The following is a 24538-nucleotide window of genomic DNA, read 5'->3' as shown; positions in this document are numbered from 1 at the left end:
TAGCACGCTAGCAAAAAAAATATGCTGAGCCAATCGATGAGCTTGTGGGCGGTCTAAAGGCAAACAGGCTTCAATTTGAACAGCCCTTTTCCGCTTGGTCCGAGTGCTTGATATGTCTCCGTTAATAAAGAGGAACATTGTTTTTGGATAGTAAAAACTACAGGGGACCAAAACTACCTTTGAAAAAGTGTAGAGGACAAATTACGTCCGTAATTTATAACACTATTACAATTACTTTAATAACACTATTACAATTACTATTACTTTTTTTGTTTTTTTAAATAAAAGCTTAATAAAATACTATATGAAATTATTTGCTAAACTATGTACAAACTATGGATTGTAGGTATTGCTTTACGTTTCAATGTGACTGTTTTTGTTTGAAGAATTCTACTACTTTTAATAAACAGCAAATATAATAATGACGCCACAAATTTTGGCGCCCCCTCGTGGTCGCGGCTTTACTCTACCACGGTTTTTCAAAAATAGCTTAATAACAGCGCTGTTTCGTGGCTGACAATGGCCTATTATTAGTAAAAAAAAAAGAAAAGAAAAGATAAAAAGCATATTAAAACAAATGTTACGGATTGCTGGGCTAAATTCAGCATTTCCAAGCATAAAAATGTTGTTGATATGTAGTATTATACCTTGGTCACTAGGTGTCAGTAATGTTACATTGATGAGACAACCACTGCAGGAAGTACGAGGTAATAATGTGACTCACAATCCTAAACTGTGTTATTCTATATTATGTCTTATTTATGTCTCAAATGTCTGAATGGTTGAAAAAACAGTGAATAGTTGTTTGTTTATACAGTGCAATACATGCAATATAGGGATCAAATACAGTATCAGTCCAGACGAGTGTGTGCTGAAGCTAGTCGCTAGCCGCTAGCCGGCTAGTAGCTAGCCGGTGTGGTGTAGCAAGGTGTCACAACACCAGCAAAGTAAGTTGTCTTTATATATAAAACATTTTCATTGGAAATGGTTAAATAGTACTAAAATTCTCAAATGATATAAAAAAAACCCTAATTATTTATTTTGGGTTTGTCTGTTAGGCAACCACACTTAACAATAGTACATTGGCTGGTAAGAAATACAGTGACTAGCTATGTACATTTAAACAATCAATGTCCTGTAGGTTACACTCCATAACAGTAGGGGGAGCCCTTGACCAAATAATCAAATTTCTCACAGCAAGCAGAAGAGGAAGACAATACTGTACAATGAAATGCCTTGTTGTGTCGTGAAAAATGATTTTTTAAAAAGGATACAAAGTAAATGTGTCCACTGGTGTGTGCTACAAAATTTATTTATGTGTGATTCTGACAATTCTGACACCTTATTTGTGTAGAATTGCTGAATTTGTATATTTTTTTTGTATAAATGCGAGGTGAGGCAGCAATGATATACTTCATTTGTAATACATTTTCACTTTCTACAGTTTGGTTCATGTCTTTAACGAACATTTATGGCATATTAAAGGCGCACTAACACACAAAAACAATGTTACGCTATAATAAATTAATATTGTGCAAGCGCTATGGGACCAAGCTATGAACGGACGCTCATCCATTGGCTCTGTGGTTTGTCGCTAACGTGTGATTGGCCGTCCCCGCTGTCACTCCATGTTCTTATAAACGCTGCCTTGATTTGCACACCGGTGTTTTGCTAGTAGATTGTTAACACGTTGGTTGTGTTCTGCCGGGTTCACGTCAGCTATATGGCTTATAATATGGGTTTTCATATCACAGGTTTGATTTACATTAACATTTGAATCCGCGTCGTGCGTGATTTAATTTATTCATCAAACAGCTAATATAGACACAAAGTACACAGTCTGTTCAGTCACGCATAAATTAAAACAGAAGCCATGTTCACACTAGTCAAAGATCTTGCATATCGGTGTGTCCCAACGTTGATGCCGTTAAGGCACATAGTTTACATTAGGAAAAACTCATAACTCCACCAAACACAAGTTAATTATGTACCTTGTGTCATCAAGTGGAAGAACAGTGGTATGTTATTACTGTCGGATGTCAGCATGTAATTATTCTGCCTGTTACGATATGATGCTAGCATAGTTAGTTAGATTTGTAATATAGTAAGTCATTTTTCTCAGACCAATTAAGTGAAATTGCGTCTGTTTCTTTAACCAATTAAATTTGGCATTCGCGTCACAGGGCCTACATTAACGTCAGCATTTTTCCGTTTTCTGATAGGTTGATGTCTGAAAGCCTTTTCCCCGCTCACTCAAACACAAAAAAACACTCTCACAAAAACTGCTGTCAAAAACAGGAACAGATTATTTTATTTTACTTTTGTTGCTCAGCTTGTCCATCAGCTTCAGTCCTATAATCCAAAATACCAAATATGGAATTATTTGTATTATTTTACCAGGAAATAAACATTAAATATGAAACATTAAAACAAAAAAGAAACCCTGAAATTAAATAATGCATGACTGTGTATTGTGTAATGATGGTGCGTTCAAAAATTGTGGTTATAATGGGAAGCAATGGGACTGTCAGGTTCTCGGTGTGGTTAGGACCCCAGATGCAGAGGCTTAGAGTTCGTGCGGTGATTCAGGACTTTTAATGACGAAAAAGGCAAGAGAGAGTAGTTCCAAAAAACAGAAAGCGATGGTGTTGTGGCAAAAACAGAGACAAAAGGCAAATGAAAGTTACACCATGAAGAAAAGTACAAACTCTGGAGTTAGCTGGACGGCAGGGAGGCGGCAGGTCCAAATGGGCATGGAACAACGATTGGTAGCAGAAGCACTCGGGTGTGTTGCCAGCAGAGGCGAAACAATGAACCAGCGGCTGCCAGCTGTGGGTAGTCGGCTTAAATGAGTATCGGGTAATTAGCCACAGGTGTGCCCAGCGTCCCCGCCTCCAGCCCGCTTAAGGTGTAACTGCAACAATAAAGGAGAAACAAGCCAGAAGAAGGCAGGTACCACACAGTGACAACCACAACAAATGGTAGTCACTAGCACATTGTGACAGGGACTTGGATGGGAAATGAGAAAGAGTTTGTCAGAAAAACAAAACAAAGAATAAAAATAAATGTTATTGCTAATATTATGTACATTTTAAACCTAATCTTTTGACTACAGTGGTGTCACACTTAAATGTTTTAGATCATCAAACACATTTAAATATTAGTTAATCACAACACAAATGAACCCAAAAGGAAGTTTTTAAATGAAAGTTTTTATTGTTAAGGGAGAAATAAAATCCAAACCTACATTGCCCTGTGTGAAAAGGTTCTAAAGCCATTTCTAAAGCTTTGGGACTCCAGCAAACCACAGTGAGAGCCATTATCCACAAATGGTGAAAACATGGAACAGTGGTGAACCTTCCCAGGAGTGGGCGGCCAACCAAAACGACCCCAAGAATGCAGCAGACTCCTCCAAGTGGTCACAAAAGACCCCACAACAACATCCAAAGAACTGCAGGCCTCACTTGCCTAAGTTAAGGTCAGTGTTCATGACTCCACCATAAGAAAGACACTGGGCAAAAACGGTCTGCATGGCAGAGTTCCAAGACCAAAACACTGCAGAATAAAAAGAACATTAAGGCTTGTCTCAATTTTGCCAGGAAACATCTTGATGATCCCCAAGACCTTTGGGAAAACACTCTGTGGCCTGACGAGACAAAAGTTGAACTTTTTGGAAGGTGTGTGTCCCATTACATCTGGCGTAAAAGTAAAGCAGCATTTCAGAAAAAGGACATCATACCAACAGTAAAATATGGTGGTGGTAGTGTGATGGTCTGGGGCTGTTTTGCTGCTTCGGGACATGGAAGACTTGCTGTGATAAATGGAACCATGAATTCTGCTGTCTACCAAAAAATCCCGGAGGAGAATGTCCGGCCATCTGTTGGTGACCTCAAGCTGAAAGCTACTTAAGTTGTGCAGCAGGACAATGATCCAAAACACACCAGCAAGTCCACCTCTGAATGACTGAAGTCTTTGCAGTGGCCTAGTCAAAGTCCTGACCTGAATCCTATTGAGATGCTGTGGCATGACCTTAAAAAGGCGCTTCATGCTGGAAAACCCTCCACTGTGGCTGAATTACAACAATTCTGCAAAGATGAGTGGGACAAAATTCCTCCACAGCGCTGGAAGAGACTCATTGCAAGTTATCACAAACGCTTGATCGCAGTTGTTGCTGCTAAGGGTGGCCCAACCAGTTATTAGGTTTAGGGGGCAATCACTTTTCCACACAGGGACAAGTAGGATTGGATTGTATTCTCCCTTAATAATAAAAAGTTTCATTTAGTTGTCATTGACTAATATTTAAATTGATCATCTGAGGGCCAATAAAAAAAACAGCTGCTGCACTTTGGACCTGACCAATGCATTAACAGGTTATGATGGTATTGCTTTTGTTGTTGTTATGTTTCACCCTCTTCCCTTTCCCTGTCCATCCCCAGGTTCTCCAACCAGGTTTCTATCTGACTGAATCAGCACTACACAAACAAGCAATGAAGCGGACATTCTCACTATACGTTGCTGCATTTGGCTTCCACCTCTCTCTCTCTCAGTCCATCCCCAGCATCGCCAATCCAGACCCCAATCCCAGTGAACGTTTATGTGAGCAATGCTGTCTTCTTTCTCCGTTTTCTATCTTTCCTCTTTGTCTGTCCCCATTTTAAACCATGTACTGTTTGGTGGCTTTATAAAAAAAAAAAAAAACAACCTGCAATACAACTTGACCAGTATAGTATAGACTACCGGACTCGACACAAGCTTGGATGAGTTTGGCGTGGAAGACCTTGAGAACTGAAATGGAGCAGTCAGTGACTTCATGTTCTTCAGTATGGACAAAAATTCCCACAGACCGGTTTTCCAAGAAGAGTGGTATTTCAACACCAGAATTACTGACTCCACCTTTCTAATAATTAAGGCAGTTAATGATAACAACTGTGCAATAACGTCTACTGGTATGTACGGTGCATAGAAACCAAATGCCTCCAGCGACTACTTAACGCATTTATCACTTCAGTAACGAGAGTAGGAGACCTCCACCAAAGCCCAGCAGCCATCATTAGGATGTCACCCGCTTCATGTGTGAGCCTACATTTGGACGGAAAAAATCAAATAGATGAGATGCAAGTGCAAAAAATGAGTTGGAAATCTCATATCAAAAAATATACAACAAAAGGTGGCGAGAAATACTTTAATACTGAATAAAGCTAAATACATTCTTGATCGAAAATCACTCCACACTCTTTATTGTTCCTTGGTATTATCGTATGTAATGTATTGTGTGGAGATATGGGGCAATGTACTGCAAAAAAGATGGGTGAGGATCATTCATAATGCCGCGTATAGAGAACACTTTTTATTTATTAACTATTACACTGATTATTATATGGAACAATATGACATGGAATGCAGAAAGTGAATAATATGTACTGTACAAGATGTGGAATGGATGGGGGGTAGGATTAAATAAGATTTGCTTCTTCCTACTCCTTGTGGAACATGTGGAACTGTGAAAGGATGATTCACGGGATGCATTCCATTGTAACCTGAGGCAGGTTCAAATAAAATTAAACCAAACCAAAAAAAAAAAATCTTTTTGAAAGGTAAGTGATTTGTGGGACTTTTTAACACCAGGATTCTTCCACCCATGCTAGCTCTTTTTGGAACACTGCAGAAACCTGAACTGTCACATTGTTGCAGCCTTTCCCATTGACGCACACGCGCCTCTTGATTGGTCACATGACCGTCTGCGTATTTAAGTCCTTGATTTGGTGTCAATCTTATTCACGTTGAATTTCTCGCAGAGATGATGAGCAACTTTTGGAAAGCAACGCTCTTCCTGGTGGCCTTTGTAGCAGCTGGTAAGTGCACCAGAACGACATAGTCAGCGTTGTCTCGCGCGAATAATGCTCAAAGTTCCAAGTCAGCCATGTTTAATGATTTATTTAAGATGATTATTACCGCTTACTGTCAGAGCTCACACGCGTTTATTGCAAAACACGGGGGTAAACCTCACTCCCTGACACCTCAAGAGTGGCGCTGGGCATTGAGTTGGCATCTCAGGCTTTTAGCTCGATGGCTAGCGCTCACAGCTCTCATTCGGCGGACTGTTGTTTGATGAACTGGCATGCGCAGGGGCGGAGCAGATGATTTACGTAGATTTATGTAGATTAAGGGATGATATTTGTTTATTTATTCAATCATTTCTATATATTATTATGTTGATTAATAATAAATCATATAAATATGCATATTGTATGTTTAGAATTTATGTATCTATTGTTTAAAATGATGAGTTTCTTTTTTTCCCCGCGGCACATTCTAGAAACACAATTAAACAAGATCACTAAAAAAAACCAACAGCGAAAACAGAAAAAAGAACAGTAATTGTAGGAAAAAAAAATATTAAAAGGAAAAAAATAACATCAAGTTCAAATAAAGACTAAAAGTGTACTTTTTTTTAGACATTTTGTATCGTTATAATGTAAATTTTAGGAAATTTAGGTCGGATAAAAGTTATAAAGTAGAAATATATTTTTTTAAAAAGGCAAAAAACAAGCAAAAAAGCGTAACACAAGGAGAAAGAGTTCACTCATTCTAATAATCTGTGTTGATGCGGGCTGTTTTTTCTTTAAATATAAAAAAAAAATCTTTCCACATCTGCCTGGGTTATTGTAAAAAATGTAAAAGTGGCCCCCGCATACTTTGAGTTTTCAGTATGCACTCCTCACCTAGTCACTTGGATACCTATTTATTAATTCAATTATTTCTATATAAGATATATTTCTATATATTATTATGTTTATTCATATATTCTATGTATACAATATTATATGTATAATATAATATAATATATATTATATTGTTATTATTTATTATAACAATAATAATTACTATAATTTGTATTGTTTTTTCTAATGTACATATTGTTTTCAATTATTATTTTCCTTTTTTAAAAATGTATCTAGCCACATATTCTGGGTACCTGTATTAATAGAGAAAAATGAAATAGTATAAAGTGAGGGTGGGGTCATTGACATGTGTATGTTTACTTGACATGGAAATAGATAACAGTTAAAAAAAAGGACTTCCAATAGAGTCATTTATGGAAGTTCATTAGCAGTGGTACCTAATGATGTGGCCGTCTCGCTCATTCCTGGGAGTGCCTTAAAAGGTGGGGTTTCAAAAAAAAAATTCTCCAGTGCACATACCTGGTATGTCAAATAGCGATGGTTCTCTTGTTTTGTGCGCGTCACAACAACTTTAATTACCGCACACTTAATAACACCACACCTCTTGCGCATGTGACTGTATGTGATGGTTTCTTTTTTTGAGGGAACGATGAAAGAAAACACGACAATAACTCTTAATTATTCTAAGAATCCTCCAATTAAAGCCACTATAATGCTTTTTCCCCTTCTTTTTCTCTTGGAACAGCATACAGCCTGAACTGCCGCCAGTGCCCCATCGCTCTGTTAGACATATGTGTGTTTGGAAGTGATATCACATGTGACAATTCAACCCAAGTATGCTATCGTGGAAATGCAGGTAAATAGATTTTATTGTATTTATTCCTGCCTCTTCCTCTCTGTTTGCGCTCACCCGTCACATTCCACATGATTGGGTTCCTTCTATTGTCAATTTATCAGTGTTTACAAGGAGAGCAATAGTTCATGAACTTTTTTTCCCCCCCAAATTCATGCCACACACTTCAGGTTGAGATATTAAAAACATGTGATCTATCCCAGCCAATCAGCAAAGGAAATAACATGCGGGACACCCTGTAACTGCACCAACCATATCAAAATAAAGGCTTACTGTCACAAGTGGGAGTCGCCACTTGTAAAAGGGGCGGAACCCAACGCAAGGAAGCAGACCAAAAATAGATACAAAAGGTATTTAATAACATAAAGTGTCCCGAGCGGGAAAAGTACAACACAAGGGAAAGTCACAAACCAAAAGTAGAAAACACAAAACGCTGCCAGCAGAAGGCTGACAGGAATAACTAGAATGCAACTGAGAAATACTGCAGGCAAACCTGAGCTGGAACAATAACTAGTGTAACAGGAAATAGTACTGAGCAGAGGGAACAAGGGTGAGCCAGAAAGCGGGGAACAGGTAAGGAGCCGGACGAAGCGGAACAGGTAGCAAGGAGTACAATCTGGCACTGGTCCTGAGTTGCTGCTGAGTATAAGAAGGGTGCCTGATGAGATTGCCTGCAGGTGTGTGCTGGGAACTCCACCCACACCGGCTGAAGCTGCACAAAGAGCACACACACAGCAGGCGGCAGCAGAGCGACAAACACCATCGTAACACTTACACTAATATACATGTACTTATGTATAACCCGCAGGGTATGCTGGGTAACCTTTTACCGGGGAAGTGAGCACGAGGCCTTATTCTAAAAAAATATACAGTATTGCATGTACAGTCGTGGACAAAAATGAGTAGACCACCCTTGTTTGTTCGGTTTCTTGTTCATTTGAATGCCTGGTACAACTAAAGGTGGCAACAAATGACGACAACAAAAATAACATGCAAGACAAATAACATAATTCATTTTTTTGAAAGTACAACGCCAAGAACTTAAGTGATTTTCGGTATTATCGAGAAACACGTGGACATGGCTGGGTATCAGCTCTTAAATGAAACTGTCTCTAATTATCGCCTGCTTTCTATTACCCCTAGTGATGCTCCGGTCAGGGTTTTATGCTGCCGATTCCGATCATCCAGGACTGAAATCGACCGATATCGCTCACATAGTTTAATTCTACATTTTTCAGTTTATTTATGCTGTGTGTTATTGGCCAGAGGGCCCCAAAAATAAGTAATTACTAATAAATTACTATTACTAATAACATTTTTTATTTTTTTCATGGGACCCAGAATTCCTGGCTGCACCCCTGATAAGATAAAATGAACCAATCACCTTAATTTAGACAAAAACAACCTCAACTTACTTACTACTTACTTACTTACCGACTTGTCTTCCCCTCGCTGAGAAAGGCTGCTCATCTCGTCCGATGAATTCAATTATTTTTCGGGTTATTAGCGGAGCCGTCTGACTGTCACACACGGGCGAGTGTTAGCCACATTGCGTTAGCTACCGTTTGTCTGATGACGACACCGCCAGCCTCCAAAACTCACCACACTCCCAAATGCGATCGGCTTTTCTGACCGGCGATAATTGAAGCCTTTACATTAATCGTCATCAAACAGATTTGACTCATTAGTTCACGTCCATTACATGTTGAAAGTCATTTGAACATGATTGTTCACTATTGGTTCTGCAGGGGACATATGCTCCAATGTCCTTCGGTCATATTTGAAGTTTTGATTGTGCTTATTTCAGAGTTCAATGGAACATTGCCTGTGAGACTGTACACCCGCGGCTGCCTGGACCGAGACCTGTGTGAGCTTACGTTAAACGGCCTGGCCCTTGGAGCGCCTTACACCGCCCGCTTCGACTGTTGTGTCACCGATCTGTGTAACGGAGCCACGCCGGTCCAGCTCTCCCTGACGATGGCTGTCGGAGTGGCACTTTTTTCACTGTGGGTTGTGTAGGGGCTTGGGATGTCACATGATCCATTGTACAGGACAAACATATCGAGAAATGTTTCCTGCTTGCACTTCAGGCACAATATGTGCTCTTGGCCATGACTATGACGGATATCAGTCTGTATCTTTTCTGCTTTACTACGACGGAGTATTGCATTACGACGGGCCACATTGAAAAAAAATACTAATCTGAGATTTCAAGAATGAAGTCGTAAATTTACGAGAATAAACTCGGAAAATTTATGAAAAAACTTGTAATATTACAAAAATAAATATACCAGAATAAAGTCGTAAATTTACGAGAATAAAGTTTTAAATTAACAAGAATAAAGTCATAAATGTATGAGAAAAACCTTTGTAATGCGAAAAATGTAAAGTCGTAAATTTATGAGAATAAAGTTGTACTGTTACGAGAATAAAATCGTAAATATACGAGAATAAAGTTGTAAATTTGCAAGAATAAAGTCATAAAAGTACGAGAAAAAACTTGTAATATTATGAGAATATGTACGAGAATAAAGTCGTAAATGTACAAGAATAAAGTCGTAAATGTACGAGAATAAAGTCGGAATATTACGAGAACGAAGTCATAAATTGAACAGAATAAAGTCATAAATTTACGAGAATAAAGTTGCAATATTACAAAAATAAAGTTGGAAATTTCCATGAATAAAGTCGGAATATTACGAGAATAAAGTTGTAAATTTAGGAGAATAAAATTATAAATTTACGAGAAAAAAACTTGTAATATTACAAGAATAAAGTTGTAAATGTATGAGAATAAAGTCGTAAATTTACCAGAATAAGGTCATAATCTATGAGAATAAAGTTGTGATATTACGAGAATAAAGTCGTAAATTTACGAGAAAAAACTTGTCATTTACGACTTTATTCTCAAAATCTCTGATTTTTTTTTTCAACGTGGTCCTAATACTGTATCGTACTTTACTGGTTTAATCAGCGCGAATCCATTAATACACTTCAGCCCATAGCGCCCCCTACTGTACAACTATGGTAAATTAACTTTTAAAAACAAACTAAAAAATGCTAAGGAAACATGAGGTAGAAAAAGGAATTTGTGAAATATTTTACACAACACAAAAATTACAGTCCCCAACTCCAATGATCTGACCTGTTTGTTATTAACTGGCCTGCGTTGTATGACTTTCCATGCCAGGGGTGTCCAAAGTGCGGCCTGGGGGCATTTTCATGCTGCAACGCATTTTTTTATTGGCCCTCAGCACATAAAAGTTTGGTTCATTCATTATTACAACAGAAGTTATCAACGTTTTGTTCAAATAGCGGGGCGTATATTGACCTATGATGTACTGGCTTTGGCATCTACGATACGCATAGTTAGGGATGCTCCGATTGATCGGCCACCGATGGAAATCGGGCGATATCCGTGAAAAAGCATGTTATTTGCCGATAAATGCCTTTCATGCCTGTCTATGCCATTTATGTATTTATTTGGAGTTTTTATTTTATTTTACTAAAAAAAAAATTCCCTGTGATGTTTTGATTTTACAGATTAAATAAACCTGGCTTCAATTCAAATGAACGGTGTCACATGCTTCATTTAAACAGGCTCAGCTTTTTCAACATTTTAAGGCCAGTTGAAAAATTGCAAGAATTTACATTTTGCACTGTTGGATTTGAAGGAGGTTCTAGCAGAGCAGAGCTTCAAAAAAGAAGAAACGGGAGTGAGACTTTACACTTTTTGAGTAAGGAATTTATTGCAAGCAAGCATTAAAGTGAAATAGGCTGTTCATCAGCTCATCTAAAGTTTAAGATCACAGCCTTTAAAAGCCAAAATCTTGGCAAAAATACAAATTCAACATCATTTTCTGTCGGGTATTCACATTGTCATGATCTCTTGGTGGCAAAGGCAAAAAAGCTTTCCCTTTTTTCCCTCTCTTTCCCGCAGCGCAGTAAGACGGTCATTTCAAACTTCTGCAAAGACCCTGAAAGTTATGGAACAAAAAAAAAGTCAACAAAAAAATGTTGCCTGGATCCGATTGGCTCGTCGTCGAGACACGGGACCATCCTCAACCAAAAAGAAAGTTGTTATTGGTGGTTTTAAGAATAAAAAATGTCTTCAAAGACCTCGTCTCCTTTAACGCCACAAAATTGCCCGTTTGGAATTTGCACAAGAGCACCAAACACGGGACATTGCAAGGTGGAAGAAAGTTGCTGATGGCTTCCAACGTTACTGGCATGACAAGAAGATTGCACCTGAGATGTTTTCCCCAAGGCACAGTGGAGGGGGCGCCATCATGATCTGAGGTGCTTTTTCCTTCAATGGAACAATGGAGCTTTAGGTTGTGCGGGGGTGTCAAATGGCAACTGGCTATGTGGAGATGTTGCAGGGGCCATCCCTCATTACTGAAGGCCCTCGTCTGACTGGCTTTTTCAACAGGACAACACTGCACTTCACAATACCCACCTGAAAAAGGACTTCTTCCAAAGGAATAACCTCACTCTTCTGGACCATCCTGCGTCTAAATCCAACTGAGAACATTTGAGGATGGATGGCAAGGGAAGGTTACAAAAGTGGACATCAGTTCCAGACAGTGGATGCCCTGCATGAAGCCATTTTCACCACCTGGAGCAACATTCCCACGAGCCTCCTGGAAACACCTTTTTTTAGCTATGGTCTTAAACTTTAGACCAGCTGATGAACAGCCTATTTCAGTTTAATGCTTGTTTGCAATAAATTGCTTATTCAAAAATGTTTTTGTCTCACTCCCATTTCTTTTTTGTGCATTTTGGAGCTCTACTTAGAACCTCAAACAGTGCAAAATGGAAATTCTTGCAATTTTTCACCTGGTTTTAAATTTTTGATCAGGAGTGTATGTGAGTATTTTAGACTGTGTCTGGAAGTACATGAAGATGTAATACAGATGAATACAGTATATGAATAATACAAAGATGAGTATGGGATAACATGTCAGCTTTTATTTCCAGATATTTTGCATTATTTGTAATGTATTTGTAATTAATTATGGGCCTTGGACGGATGTAATTGTGGATCCCTGGGCTGACCAGTGACTATTATTTTCACTAGTCAACAGTGTTGCCAGACGTACAGTAATGTTCTATTTTGTATGGTAATTTCACCTTTTGTACTAAGTATAAAAAAATTCCATAATGTTTGATCAATTAACCCCTTCCATACATGCTAATAGCAAACATAAACAGGATACATGATACAGGATGCATTCTGTCACACGTGTACATCTTTACAGCCTGTCAAGCACAATATAGCACAGAAGCATGAAACCTGAACAACAATGGACAATCAATGGTTTGAGGTCATGTTTTACTGTAGCGGCTATGTTGGATAATTTTCTCAAAAAACTCTTCGTGAACAATAATCTATCTATCTATAGCAATTAATGGCTGAGCAGTGTACCAGGACATTTTTACAATGCAATGGTTTAGGATTGCGCTCACCATCATGGTGGCCAAACCCGACAGGGCGTACTACGGAAGTGAATGGACACTTGACGTAACCCTTTAACTCTAGTGTCCTTGCATGGAACTGCGGAAGTGAGACAAATACGTGTAGTACGATATAATGAAGCACTGAATGAGTGGAGTGTAAAAAAGTATAAAAGCGTAATTAATCAAAGTTTGTATGGTTTATATAATGGAGCTGCGTTTTGGCCATGTATCTTTATTTATATTACGCCTGTATTTAGTGTTGACTATGTTTTGTTTTTTTAATGAGCAAATTTAACTGTCAAATAGAAGTCTGTCATTCTGTTAATAGCCTCCTCGTCTGCTAGCACAGATTAACTGTGTCTCTTAAACTAGCTACGCCACATGCTATGATAAGATACATGAATAACATCAAATTCTCCATCGTTGTTTGCGGGTTTTGGCAGTCTGCGGTGAGGTAGCTTGGAGTCCTCCAGGAAATGGCGACACTGTGCGTATGCTGTACCCGCAGAGAGGACGCACCAACTGGGAGGAGAAAGTAGCAACAGCAACAGGCGTCATTAGCCTCTAGCAGCGCTTCAAGGTAGCTTAAAACCTTCCTAAATAGACTTTTATTAACTTTATCAGATGCAGTTGGTTCATCGTTTTATGTTTAATAAGATCGTGGTGTTATTTCATTTGTCTTGACTGTTGTTTAATGGCTGAGGGGTTGTTAGCGGAAGATGGGTTTGGCTGGGCTTTCCTAGTCCGCCTCCTCCTCCTCCGGTTTTATCGTGTTGCGTTAACGAGTTAAAACATCATTTTTTTCTCCCCCTTTTCCAGGGAAGGAACATGAGCGACGCCAATCAGCCCAAAGTTGAGCTTTTTGTGAAGGTAAGAGACTTATGGCATACACACCGTCACACTGTGACGTGGAGAATGAAACTGAAACTTTGATTCATTTGACGGACACAATGTTGTTTTTTATTTATTTGTTTGTACGTGTATGTACAGTTTAAACAATGTTTAATGAATAAGTTGTTATGATGTAGAAATACAGGCATCGGAGTGTGCCGCCAGTTCCAGACACCCTCTGCTGAGTCACACAGCGCTAATCTTATTAAATGCACATTAAGTCTATATTTAGTAAGTTGTATGCTGGCCACGTAGCTTTAAAAAGTACCACAAAAAAGACGTTATCCTTCTCCATATGGTCTGTTTCCATAATGAGCCCTCTGTGTGAGCATATAGCTTCTACTTTTTTCTCCATGGATGAAAGATGCTGTTGTAACTTCTCTGACTCCTTCTGCCGTTCCTGCAATTTCACGAACCAGGTTAATATAACAAGTACCTTGTACTACGCTTATTTTGGTTTTAAATTGAAAACACCTAAATTCCTTCAGGGGTGCCCAAACTTTATTCCATTGAGGGCTGCATACCGGAAAACGAAAAGATTGTGGGCTATTTTGATATTTTTAATATTGTAAAGAGACTAAAACCAACCCATGGAGATATGCGAAGATGTTTTATGTATGGATATTTATAGAAAAAACAGCGACAGTGACAGTATCAGTGTTATCAATATTCACTAGGGGTGCTCCGATCGATCGGCCACCCATCAGTATCGGCCGATTTCCATGAAAAGGCACGGTATCGGCATATGCCGATACTTTTAACTCCAGTCAGCTCCGCCCCCAGTGCAGCATCCAGACTATAGCGGCCGTCTCCCGCCTACTTTCCCTTCACAAAGCCAAAACAAGCATGGCTGCCGTGTTGGACTTACTTGTCGTTGTGAGCGTGATAGAAGTTTTGCACCCTGCAAAACATTTCACGGAAAATGTCTCGCCGGGGTGGCGCGTTGCGTGGCATTTGGGGAGCGGGCACTTGGCAGGGTGCGGTGAGTCATCGAGGCTTGTGATGTGATCATCGGTCGGGCGGCCGCCAATGTAGCGCCCATGTGTGCGGGAGGCGACAAACAACTGCGACCGGCGAAACCCACCGCCGACACGCAGCAACGAGTGGCTGCGACCAGCCACAACGACCAGCGACGCACCCTCATCCAGGAATTTGGGGATATCATCGTAGTTTAGAGGGGGATAAGCGGCCGGTGTTGACAATTCGCTCTGGATGTGAATGAATACATTTAAGCATTTACACGTGATCGGTTTCAGTATCGTTGGCGGCCGATTTCACTCATGGATGACCGGTATCGTATCGGCGGCATAAAACCCTGATGGGACCATCCCTAGTACTCATGTTTACATTTTTTTCTGATGACATTATGCCTTTTTGCATTTAAAACAGCAACTTTTGGAATATGGTGGTATCGTAAATTGTGAGGTTACTTTGAAGAAGTATGGAATTTCCTTTAAAAAAAGGAACAAACTGAGCCTGTTGCAACTTCAAGCAATTTTATTCCACAAATATGCTTCCTCTTTCAAAAGAAAATCCCCAAATGGCTGCATATGGGTTTGTTTAGACCTCTAAATTTAAAAATGCTACTGGTCATACCAGTCATTATAATGCATTGTGCTGTGTTTTTTTCAAACATCCTTGTTAGGGAAGCACTGTGTAAACTGTCCAGTTGGTACACTACAGCATGCACATAGACACTACAGGTCCCAGGATTCTTTGCAGTAGGTGTTGTCACGTACCATAGCTGTCCCATGTGCCTTTTGCAGTTTGCACTGATGTCGTTATATGACACAAAGAGTAGTTCAGTGTACAGATTTGTGTCTATGTCCTTTATATTATGGTGCTAGCCCGGTAGTAGGCAATAGTTTACAGTCCCTGAGGTCCTTGTCCGAGTATGGTAGCCTGTGATGGCCAAATTTCAGCTGTCACTTTGTGTAAACGCTCACTTACAACATAACTCTCAATCAGTGGGGATGCGTGGATGCTGCATGGAGCCTGGCCAGGGTGCAGGGCTGATCCGCATATGGTGTTTTAAAAAGCAGAGTTGCATTACCATCCACTGCAGGGGTGCTCACACTTTTTCAGCCTACGAGCTACTTTTAAAATGACCAAGTCCCAAAGATATACCTGCTACTGCAAATATAGAAAATATATATATTTACTAATTAATAAAAAAAAAGAGTATGTATACAGTATATGTACGTTATATATATATATCAGGGGTGCAAGCACTTTTACAGCAAGCAAGTTACAAGTTTAAATGATCTAACTCTTTCTATAAAACATATAACATGTATAAAATCTAAGCAGTAAACTTTTAAACTTTACTAATACTAATATTAAACATTAATATTAATAATATATTAAACATTAATGATTAGTATTTTACATTCACATTTTCAAAGTTAACGGGTAGTCAAAGTAGTTGATATCATAATTGGCAATAAAGATAATTACACATAATTCCTCAATAGTTGTGTACATAACCTGAGTGCTGGTAATATGTCAGCCAAAATAGCTACAGCACGTAACGTTCATTAGGAGACACAGGTCATGTATTACATCCAGTTAGCATTTGCGATCAAACGTTACCGATATCCTAGAATTGAAAATGATTGTGCAAAAGACAACGCAGCCGAAGTCGAGGCAAGGTATTAAAAAGGTTTCAGCAATGGGCGCATTTTCCATTTCGTCATGAAATAACAGTTTAAGTAGCGGATGTGTAGAAAACACTGATTTCTGTAGTGGAGTTCATGACGCGAAGCAAAGCCATCAAACAATACACTTTTTTTCTACATAACTATCTGCTACAAGTGAACAGATAACTTTTGTTATAGATGTAAGCATCTTACCACTGGGTTAGATTGTCCTTAATCAGAATAATACAGATGAAAGTTGCATCTCTGTGTGTAGCTTGAAACGCCGAGCAAGAGCTAATCAGGATGAGAGCCTAATGTACCTTGGCACTGCACGTTAATAATAATAATTCATGTCCTACTTTGCAAGGTGCTGTATGATTAACATTCCGACTGGAGGTCTGAGCACACCGAAATGTCAAATCCTAAATTTGACCCATGCAGCACCCGCTATACAGCAAGGATGGCTGTATAAATAAAGAAATACGTTGTATTGCAGGCAGGGAGCGATGGGCAGAGCATTGGAAACTGTCCCTTCTCTCAACGTCTCTTCATGTTGTTGTGGCTAAAAGGAGTGACGTTTGACGTTACTACAGTGGACATGAGGAGGTGGGTCACTTTTTTTTTATTATTGTAGCACACATTTAAGGACACTGTTGGTAAATCATCAATGCTAAAAATCCATTCATGTGGTCTCACTGCCACCGTCAGGAAACCCGACATCCTAAACAACCTGGCTCCGGGTGCCCAACCACCCTTCCTGCTGTACGGCAGCGAGGTGAAAACTGACACCAACAAGATCGAGGAGTTCCTGGAGGAAAACCTCAGCCCCCCCAAGTAGTTGCTGGATCCATTTGCCAATTTTTTTGTCAGTCGCTTTACTTGACGTGAGAACGCGTGTCTCTCGTCGCTCAGGTATCCGCGCCTAGCCGCTCGGAACCCAGAGTCGAACACAGCAGGCATGGATGTCTTCTCCAAGTTCTCAGCTTACATCAAAAACTCCAACCCTCAGACTAATGAAAGTGAGTGAAATGAAAATACATGCTCTTGGACGTCCATATTGTAGCACACTGTTCAATTGTCGTTACATGTGCCATATTACCTTCATTATTTTATATTCCCAATGTTAGGAGACACTCCCAAAAGCTTTGACCAACCGTTGACTTTGTGTTCAGATCTAGAGAAAGGCGTTCTGAAGGCTCTGAAGAAGCTCGACGAGTACCTCGGCTCCCCACTTCCTGACGAAATTGATGAAAACAGCGCAGATGAAGTCACTTCCTCATCTCGCCCCTTCCTTGATGGCCACGATCTTACGCTGGCTGACTGCAACTTGCTTCCAAAGCTCCACATTGTGAAGGTAAAATACATTTAGTAGCCGTTTATAAGTCACGGAAACATATTCAGTGCTAATTATTGACTGACTTGGTGTTCACAGCATTTTTAAATAATTTTTTAAATTGTATTTTTAAATATTATTATTCATTTTAAATGTTATTTCTTTTTTTGATTATGTACTTATTACTTCAACAGTTACAGAGACCTAAGCACTAAATATTTTCTTAATAATTGTTTGTTAATTTTATTATTTTTTACATTAGATTTTATTGTGTATTTTTTAAAGTTGTATTACTTTTTTATGATGTACTTTGAATTATTTAAAAAAAAATAATTATTTGAACGTGAGTTACAAAGACCTAAGCACTAAATCTCATCATATTTTTTTATGTTGTTATTTTTTATATTATTATAATTTATTATGTATTTTTGAAGATTTATTAATTGTTTTATTATATTCTATGAGATAATATTTTAAATAATTATTTTAATGGTATTTGCTTGATTTTTTTATAATTATTTTTTTATTTTATTAGTTTTTTATATTATTATTTATTATGTACTTCTTAAGTTTTATAAAAAAAATAATTATGTACTTTAAAATCATTTTTAAAAATATTATTTGAACAGTATTTGCTCGATACCGCACTAAATGGTCACTACTTGTCGACTGACTTGGAATATTTTTAGTATTTATTTTGACATTATATCCATCCTTTTAGGTTGTGTGTTTAAAGTACCGAAACTTCAGCATCCCCCAGTCTCTGACCAACCTGTGGAGGTACCTGAATGCAGCATACGCCCGGGACGAGTTTGCCTCCACCTGTCCAATCGATGATGAGATCCACATGGCTTATTCTTCTGTAGCCAAAGCTCTCAAGTAGGAGGTGGAAAACGTTACATAGCAGCGATATGTACTTTAGTGTACAACAGTAACAACACATCCACATCTACAGTATATAATCCAAGTTTTTACAATTGCTTTGCCATGTCAAACTATTGCTTGAAACTGGTTGGGTTTTTTATTTTATTTTTTTTACTTTATTGTGTTAGGTATAGCAAGGAAGCACATACGGCAAAAATGCATGAATGGATCAACGATCAATCAATCAGGGGTTGATGTACATTTTCTGTCCCAGCATGTAAAGGCATGCCTGGGTGAGTTTGGTGTGGAAGAACTTGACTGGTCCTCAGATACACTCGTAGGAAGTCCAAAAACTGATATTTCTTCAAATTTCAGTACTCTTTTCCTTATAAATGTCTGCAATAACAACAAACATTCACAGTGAATTGGTTGCTTATGTGCACAGGCTCGACACATACAGTGGGGGGAAATAATTATTTGAGCATACAGCAACAAAAATCTCGAAAAATAACATAAATGAGTTAGCATTTGATTAGGTGTAGTATTTGATCCCCAAGCAAAAAGTGGCGTAGTACTTAGCACAGGTTTCTTGTAGTTGCTGACCGTGGTCGCACACATCTCCGGATGCATTTTTGGCCACTCTTCTTTACAGATATGCTCCAAAACCTACAAATTTTGAGGCTGTCGCTTGGCAACTCAAAAATTTGAGCTCCCTCCACAGATTTCCAGTGAGTCTAAGGTCTGGAGACTTCTCGAGACACCTGTTTGTTGTCTTGGCAGTATGTTCTGAGTCACCGTCATGCTGGAAGACCCACCCGTGACCCGTCTTCAGTGTTCTGGCTGAGGCCAAGAGCTTCTGATCCAAGATTCTATGGTACAGCAGGCCCTCAAGACCCCTAGCCTTAGCAGAGAAACATCGCCAAAGCAGTAGGAATGGTGCCGTTGTGGTCAAATTCAGCATTCCGGTGTCATCAAATGCATGAAGTTGAGCAAAATATTGGTATCATGTGACCACATCACGTTCTCCCAAGCCTTCTGAATCATTCCTGTGTTCATTCAAACATCAGGCGGGGATGTACAGCCTCATCCCAGTGTGTTCCTCATGGTTTTCATGGTCCCTTTAGGTCATTAACCAGACTGTAATTCTGGGCCGATCCCTCACCTTTCCCCCATTAATCCACTTCCTAAAAGGTGGAATCTTGCATGGAGCTCCAGAGCGATGGCGAAGACCATTTTGTATTTCTTCCATTCCCAAATTATTGCACCAACGGTGGTCTTTCTCTCTCAGCTTCCAGTTGTCCCGTCTTGTGCAGTTCTCCAATGGTCCTTGACAGCTCTTTGGTCTTGGAAGAGACAGTTTCTGTGGCAGGTGTGACATAACATAACATAACTGTCCAATTAGAGATAATTGACGATATATTATTCAGATCACACGTCCAGGCATTGTAAATCTATTGTTCACATGAATTGGTTATTGCATACGTGACGCAACAAGGCCTTTTACAGTTTAGAACGTGTATCTGCATGCAAACCTTTTGAGTCACACAATAGGGCGGAAGGGGGTGTAGAGTTGGACTCGTTTTGAGGAGGCAGTTACCGAGACAGGAAACCATTTCAATAGAGTCAAGCTTCCCCTTTTCACGTCTTCCTGCAGAGCAGCTGTGGAGGACGACTTGGTGTGGTCCGCTGCTGCAAAGAGCCTAATGTTACGAAAGTTTGCATGAATTCACTATTGAGTATTAGTGCCGGGATGAAAAAAAATCATTACAAAAATGTTGTAATTTTACAAGATTAAAGTGGTAATATTACTTGGAAAAAAGCTTCATGGTACAAGAATAAAGTCAGATTTTCTTTTAGAAAAAAATATCAATATATATACTGTATATATTTAAAAAAAAAAAAAAGTATTAAAGTTTTTTCCAAAAATTATTTTCATATTAAAAAAAATAATACAATAGAAACAATTTTTTAAACAATTCTTCATTTTAAAAAAACAGCATTATAATACATAATATTGTAATTTAATACAATAATATTATCATGTTGGGTTAAAAAAATACTTTCATGTAAAAAAAAAAACCCATTATGGTATTAGTAATATTAAGAGAATAAAACTTGATTTAATCACTGATTTAAAAAATGTCTGTCGCTGTCTGTATCTCGTCCTTCCATATATTAATCATTAAACATTTGCTTAAAAATAAGTTCTAAACGATTCAACAAACCCCAAAAAGAAAAAAACACAAACATTTACACACTCACATTCATATTAAACTGCTGAAGGTGTTACTAAAAGAAGCATAAAACAAAGCTTCTCTGACAATTACACCTTTTTTCTCCTAAAATAACACATTTATTATTGTGCTATTATTACTTTTTTGTCATATTATAGAGTTTATGACATTTTCTCAAAATCCTATGACTATTCTTCAAGGTATTGTTGTAAAATAATAACTTTATTCTCATAAAATTGCATTTTTTCCCCCCCATAGATTTACTATCTCCCCTCAACCTCAAAAAATAGGGATTACATTTTTGTGATCTTTATTAATTGTTGTCAGTATGGTCCTGCAATTCTGATTTTTACTTTGTAAAAGTTACATTTTATAATAGTACAACATACATCAACTTTATCCTCATAAAATTGCAATTTTTCCCATAAAATTCTTATTTTATGAATTATTTTTATTATTATTATTATTATTAAATTATTCCTGTAGGATTTTAAGATTTTTTTGTCTTACGTAAACACTTTTTCTCATCACATTGCGACTTTATTCTCATAAAATTCAGATTTATCATAACCTTAATCTTGTAAAATGTGCTTTTGTTGTCATAATAGTATAACTTTTTTTTCAAAGTATGACTATATGTGAAATACATTTTTTCTCACAAAATTGCACAAATAAAAATTGCATAAATAAAATTACTATTATTTCCCCCCTCCATAAAATTATGACTTAATTCTTGAAATATTAGATCTTTATTCTTGTAGGATTTCAACATTTTTGGTCAAGTTGTGACTTTTTTCTCCGAGACTTTTGACTTTGGTCATTGCGACTTTATTCTCATAAAATTATGAGTTATTATGATCTTAATCTTGTAAAATGTCCTTTAATAATATCAATTTTTGTGACTGTATTCTTGTAATATAACAATTATTATTATTTCCCTGCATAAAATCTTGACTTGATGCTTGTAATACTGCATCCTTATCCCTGTAGGAGTTCTCATAATATTAAGATTCTTTTCTTGTCAAATTTCAGCCTTTTTTTGGGATTACAGTACAACGTTTCAATTTATCTCAGGAGCGTTGTGATTTTTTTCCCCTTTCAATTACAATTTTATTCTCATAAAGGACAATAAGGTTAAGCTTGACTGTGCCCTTAACTTGTCTACATATCGGAGAAAAGAGAAATGCATCTGTGTGTTAGTGCTGAGTAGATGTGAAGCCTTGTATTTATTCTGAACTTGTGTTGGCTTTGTGGATCTGGACCGTGAAGGGCCATTATTGGAACTGAGCCCACAATCACCACAGTGAAAAAGGGACTCAAGAGTGTGCACGACATCCTATCATGTCGCCGGGGACGAATACAAAACCTTAACTTTGTGAACAGGACTGTAACTGGATTGGACGCTGTTAGCATGGCTTGTTCTATCTGTACTTGCAGCTTTTTAGCTACCATTAGGCTCTGTGCTAAGTCACTGTTGTTGAAGGCTTCCCGGAATTCAAAAACTATTTTAACTTCATGCACTATAGCCTTTACGGGTCAACTTAATTTGACCTTTTGAATGCACATGTCCAACTATTTGATGTTTCAGTATGTTTTGCACAACTTGGTGTCACATCCATAAATGGACCAATAAATGTCGTGCTTCAATTCTAGCGGCCACTGAGCTTAGAATGTCATCAGCAGCTTGCAAAAAGAGCTACGAAGAAAGTGGAACGTTTGAAAAAAGAATGTCATTGCTGTGAACTTTGCTGTTAGAGAACAGCAAGTTGTGCAAAAGGGACACATTGAACAGTTGGACATGTGCATTCAAAAGTTTAGAGGTCAAGTTTACCCCCCCCCCCCCTGTAATAATGGATTACATTTTATAGCGCGACAGAATGAAGTGAACACATTCATTCACTCCTCAGTCACACGCTGGTGGTGGTAAACTACATCTGTATCCACAGCTGCTCTGGGGTAGTCTTACAGAAACGTGGCTGCCATTTCGCGCCTACAGCCTCTCTGACCGCCACCAAACATTCGTTCACATTCATACACCCGTGTGGCAAGGTGGGTGACGTGTCTTGCCCAGGGACACGACAACAGTGACTGGGTGGAGGTAGCGAGGATCGAACTGCCAACCTTCCAATCTCTGGACGACCTGCTCTACCTCCTGTAAAAGGTTACAGTGCATTTTAGCTTCATCCTGGCATTTCACCGGAAAGCCAAATACAGCCAAACCTCGGTTTTTGTATGAATCGGTTTTCGTCTGAAATTTTTGCCAAAAATGTTGTACACTGTCTTGGTTTTTGTACACAACAAACTAGTCCGTTTGCCCTCTAGTGTCTCGTTCCACGAATTCCCACTGCAAAATAACTCGCCATGGGGCCACAGCAAGTGCAATTTGATAAAAAAAAAGGTGAGAAACCCGATAGAATTCACCTGAATGTACAGGAAGTCCAAATCAACAATAAGTTCCATCCATTCGTCATTATTTCACATTGTTTTTCTCCATCTACAAGTGGAATTATTCTCTATAAAAATGTATTCTTGTTCATATTTGTGGGTGAGTGGAACAGAGTAATTGGATTTACATTATTTCCTGCGGGGGAAAAACTGCCTCGGTTTTTGTCTGGCCTTTTGGAATGAATTAATAAGGAAAAGCGAGGTACCACTGCACCCCGAACTTATTGTGAGTGCTGTGTGTCTTTGTACTGAACTGCATGCAACCTTTAAACCACCTAAGTGCAATTTAAGAGGGGGGAAAAAAGCTAATTTTGTACACGGTCTTGACATTTTGCTACTTCAACTTCTTCCTAAATTGCATTTTCACTTGACTGAACTGTTTGCTCGGTGAGTCAATGAAAGAGACGTCGTCTAAATATTTTCGGACTGTATTTTTTAGCGGTCGAAGAATTTTATACATTTTCAGGGGTCAGCTAACTCGCGTTAAAATGTTACTGTTTTTGTGTTGTTCGCTGCGTCTTTTCACTCTTTTTGTAGCCTGACGCCATGCATGCTCTTTTCCGTTGACTGGTTTCGCCATTTTCATCGTGTTTTGTGTTCGCTTACACGCGGTTATGTAACAGCTGTCGCACTTACACGTCCACAGAAGGGTGGACGCTAAGCCTGAATCACATTGACCATCAACCTAATTGTTTTTGGTTTTGTACTTGGGAAATCCACATTTCATTGGTGCATTCCTTCAAAATAAAGTGTCTTAAGAAGTAAGTGGTGTGTGCCTTCGCTCCACATAACAGTGGGATATCTACTAATGCAACAGGCGAGGTATTGTGCTTTATGTGCATCATGTGACATTATGTAGCAGCAGTTACAAGACTAAATTGTGATATTGTTGCTTTAGAATTCAGTATCTGTTTGATTAAAGACAATATTTGCTTTGACAACTCACCCTAATTGCTGTTGCTTTTTGTGTCTTACAGCCGCTTTATGGTGTCGTCATAAACGACCCGTCGTGAAATTGTTCGTTTCTTATTATTTAGGTCTTTAACATCCTCGGAAATTTGAGCAAAAATGATTAAGATCATGACGGGACGCAGGAAAATAATCAAAGAGAATACACTGCAACATGCACAGGTAGT

The 24538-nt window shown here is 38.5% G+C and overlaps 2 protein-coding genes across 2 annotated transcripts; both read left to right on the top strand.

The window, feature by feature from the left end:
- The first annotated feature begins 683 nt into the window (after nt 1-683).
- On the top strand, nt 684-11018 carry lye (lymphocyte antigen-6, epidermis). The gene is made up of 4 exons (XM_054764233.1): nt 684-707; nt 4437-4596; nt 7429-7539; nt 9344-11018. Exons 2-4 carry the CDS (start codon nt 4488-4490, stop codon nt 9553-9555), a joined length of 432 nt encoding a protein of 143 aa, XP_054620208.1. The 5' UTR covers nt 684-707; nt 4437-4487; the 3' UTR covers nt 9556-11018.
- Nucleotides 11019-13268: 2250 nt separating this feature from the next.
- On the top strand, nt 13269-24347 carry clic1 (chloride intracellular channel 1). Its single transcript, XM_054764232.1, has 7 exons — nt 13269-13576; nt 13816-13866; nt 17023-17132; nt 17235-17360; nt 17439-17545; nt 17699-17880; nt 18581-24347. The coding sequence occupies exons 2-7, from the start codon at nt 13825-13827 to the stop codon at nt 18740-18742; spliced, it is 729 nt and encodes a 242-aa protein (XP_054620207.1). The 5' UTR covers nt 13269-13576; nt 13816-13824; the 3' UTR covers nt 18743-24347.
- The last annotated feature ends 191 nt before the right edge of the window (nt 24348-24538 follow it).

The sequence above is a fragment of the Dunckerocampus dactyliophorus genome, chromosome 20 (genome assembly GCF_027744805.1).
Source record: "Dunckerocampus dactyliophorus isolate RoL2022-P2 chromosome 20, RoL_Ddac_1.1, whole genome shotgun sequence".
Taxonomy (NCBI): domain Eukaryota; kingdom Metazoa; phylum Chordata; class Actinopteri; order Syngnathiformes; family Syngnathidae; genus Dunckerocampus; species Dunckerocampus dactyliophorus.
Note: the sequence above shows the minus strand (reverse complement) of the source record. Positions and strands in the feature narration are given on the sequence as shown.

Excerpts from the sequence above, each read along its gene's own strand:
- clic1 (XM_054764232.1), top strand. The coding sequence starts at position 13,825 with ATGAGCGACGCCAATCAGCCCAAAGTTGAGCTTTTTGTGAAG. Across the intron at positions 17,133-17,234 it reads ACTACAGTGGACATGAGGAG|GAAACCCGACATCCTAAACA; the intron begins GTGGGTCACTTT and ends TGCCACCGTCAG. Across the intron at positions 17,361-17,438 it reads GAAAACCTCAGCCCCCCCAA|GTATCCGCGCCTAGCCGCTC; the intron begins GTAGTTGCTGGA and ends CTCGTCGCTCAG.
- lye (XM_054764233.1), top strand. The coding sequence starts at position 4,488 with ATGAAGCGGACATTCTCACTATACGTTGCTGCATTTGGCTTCCACCTC. Across the intron at positions 4,597-7,428 it reads CAATCCCAGTGAACGTTTAT|CATACAGCCTGAACTGCCGC; the intron begins GTGAGCAATGCT and ends CTCTTGGAACAG. Across the intron at positions 7,540-9,343 it reads ATGCTATCGTGGAAATGCAG|AGTTCAATGGAACATTGCCT; the intron begins GTAAATAGATTT and ends TGCTTATTTCAG.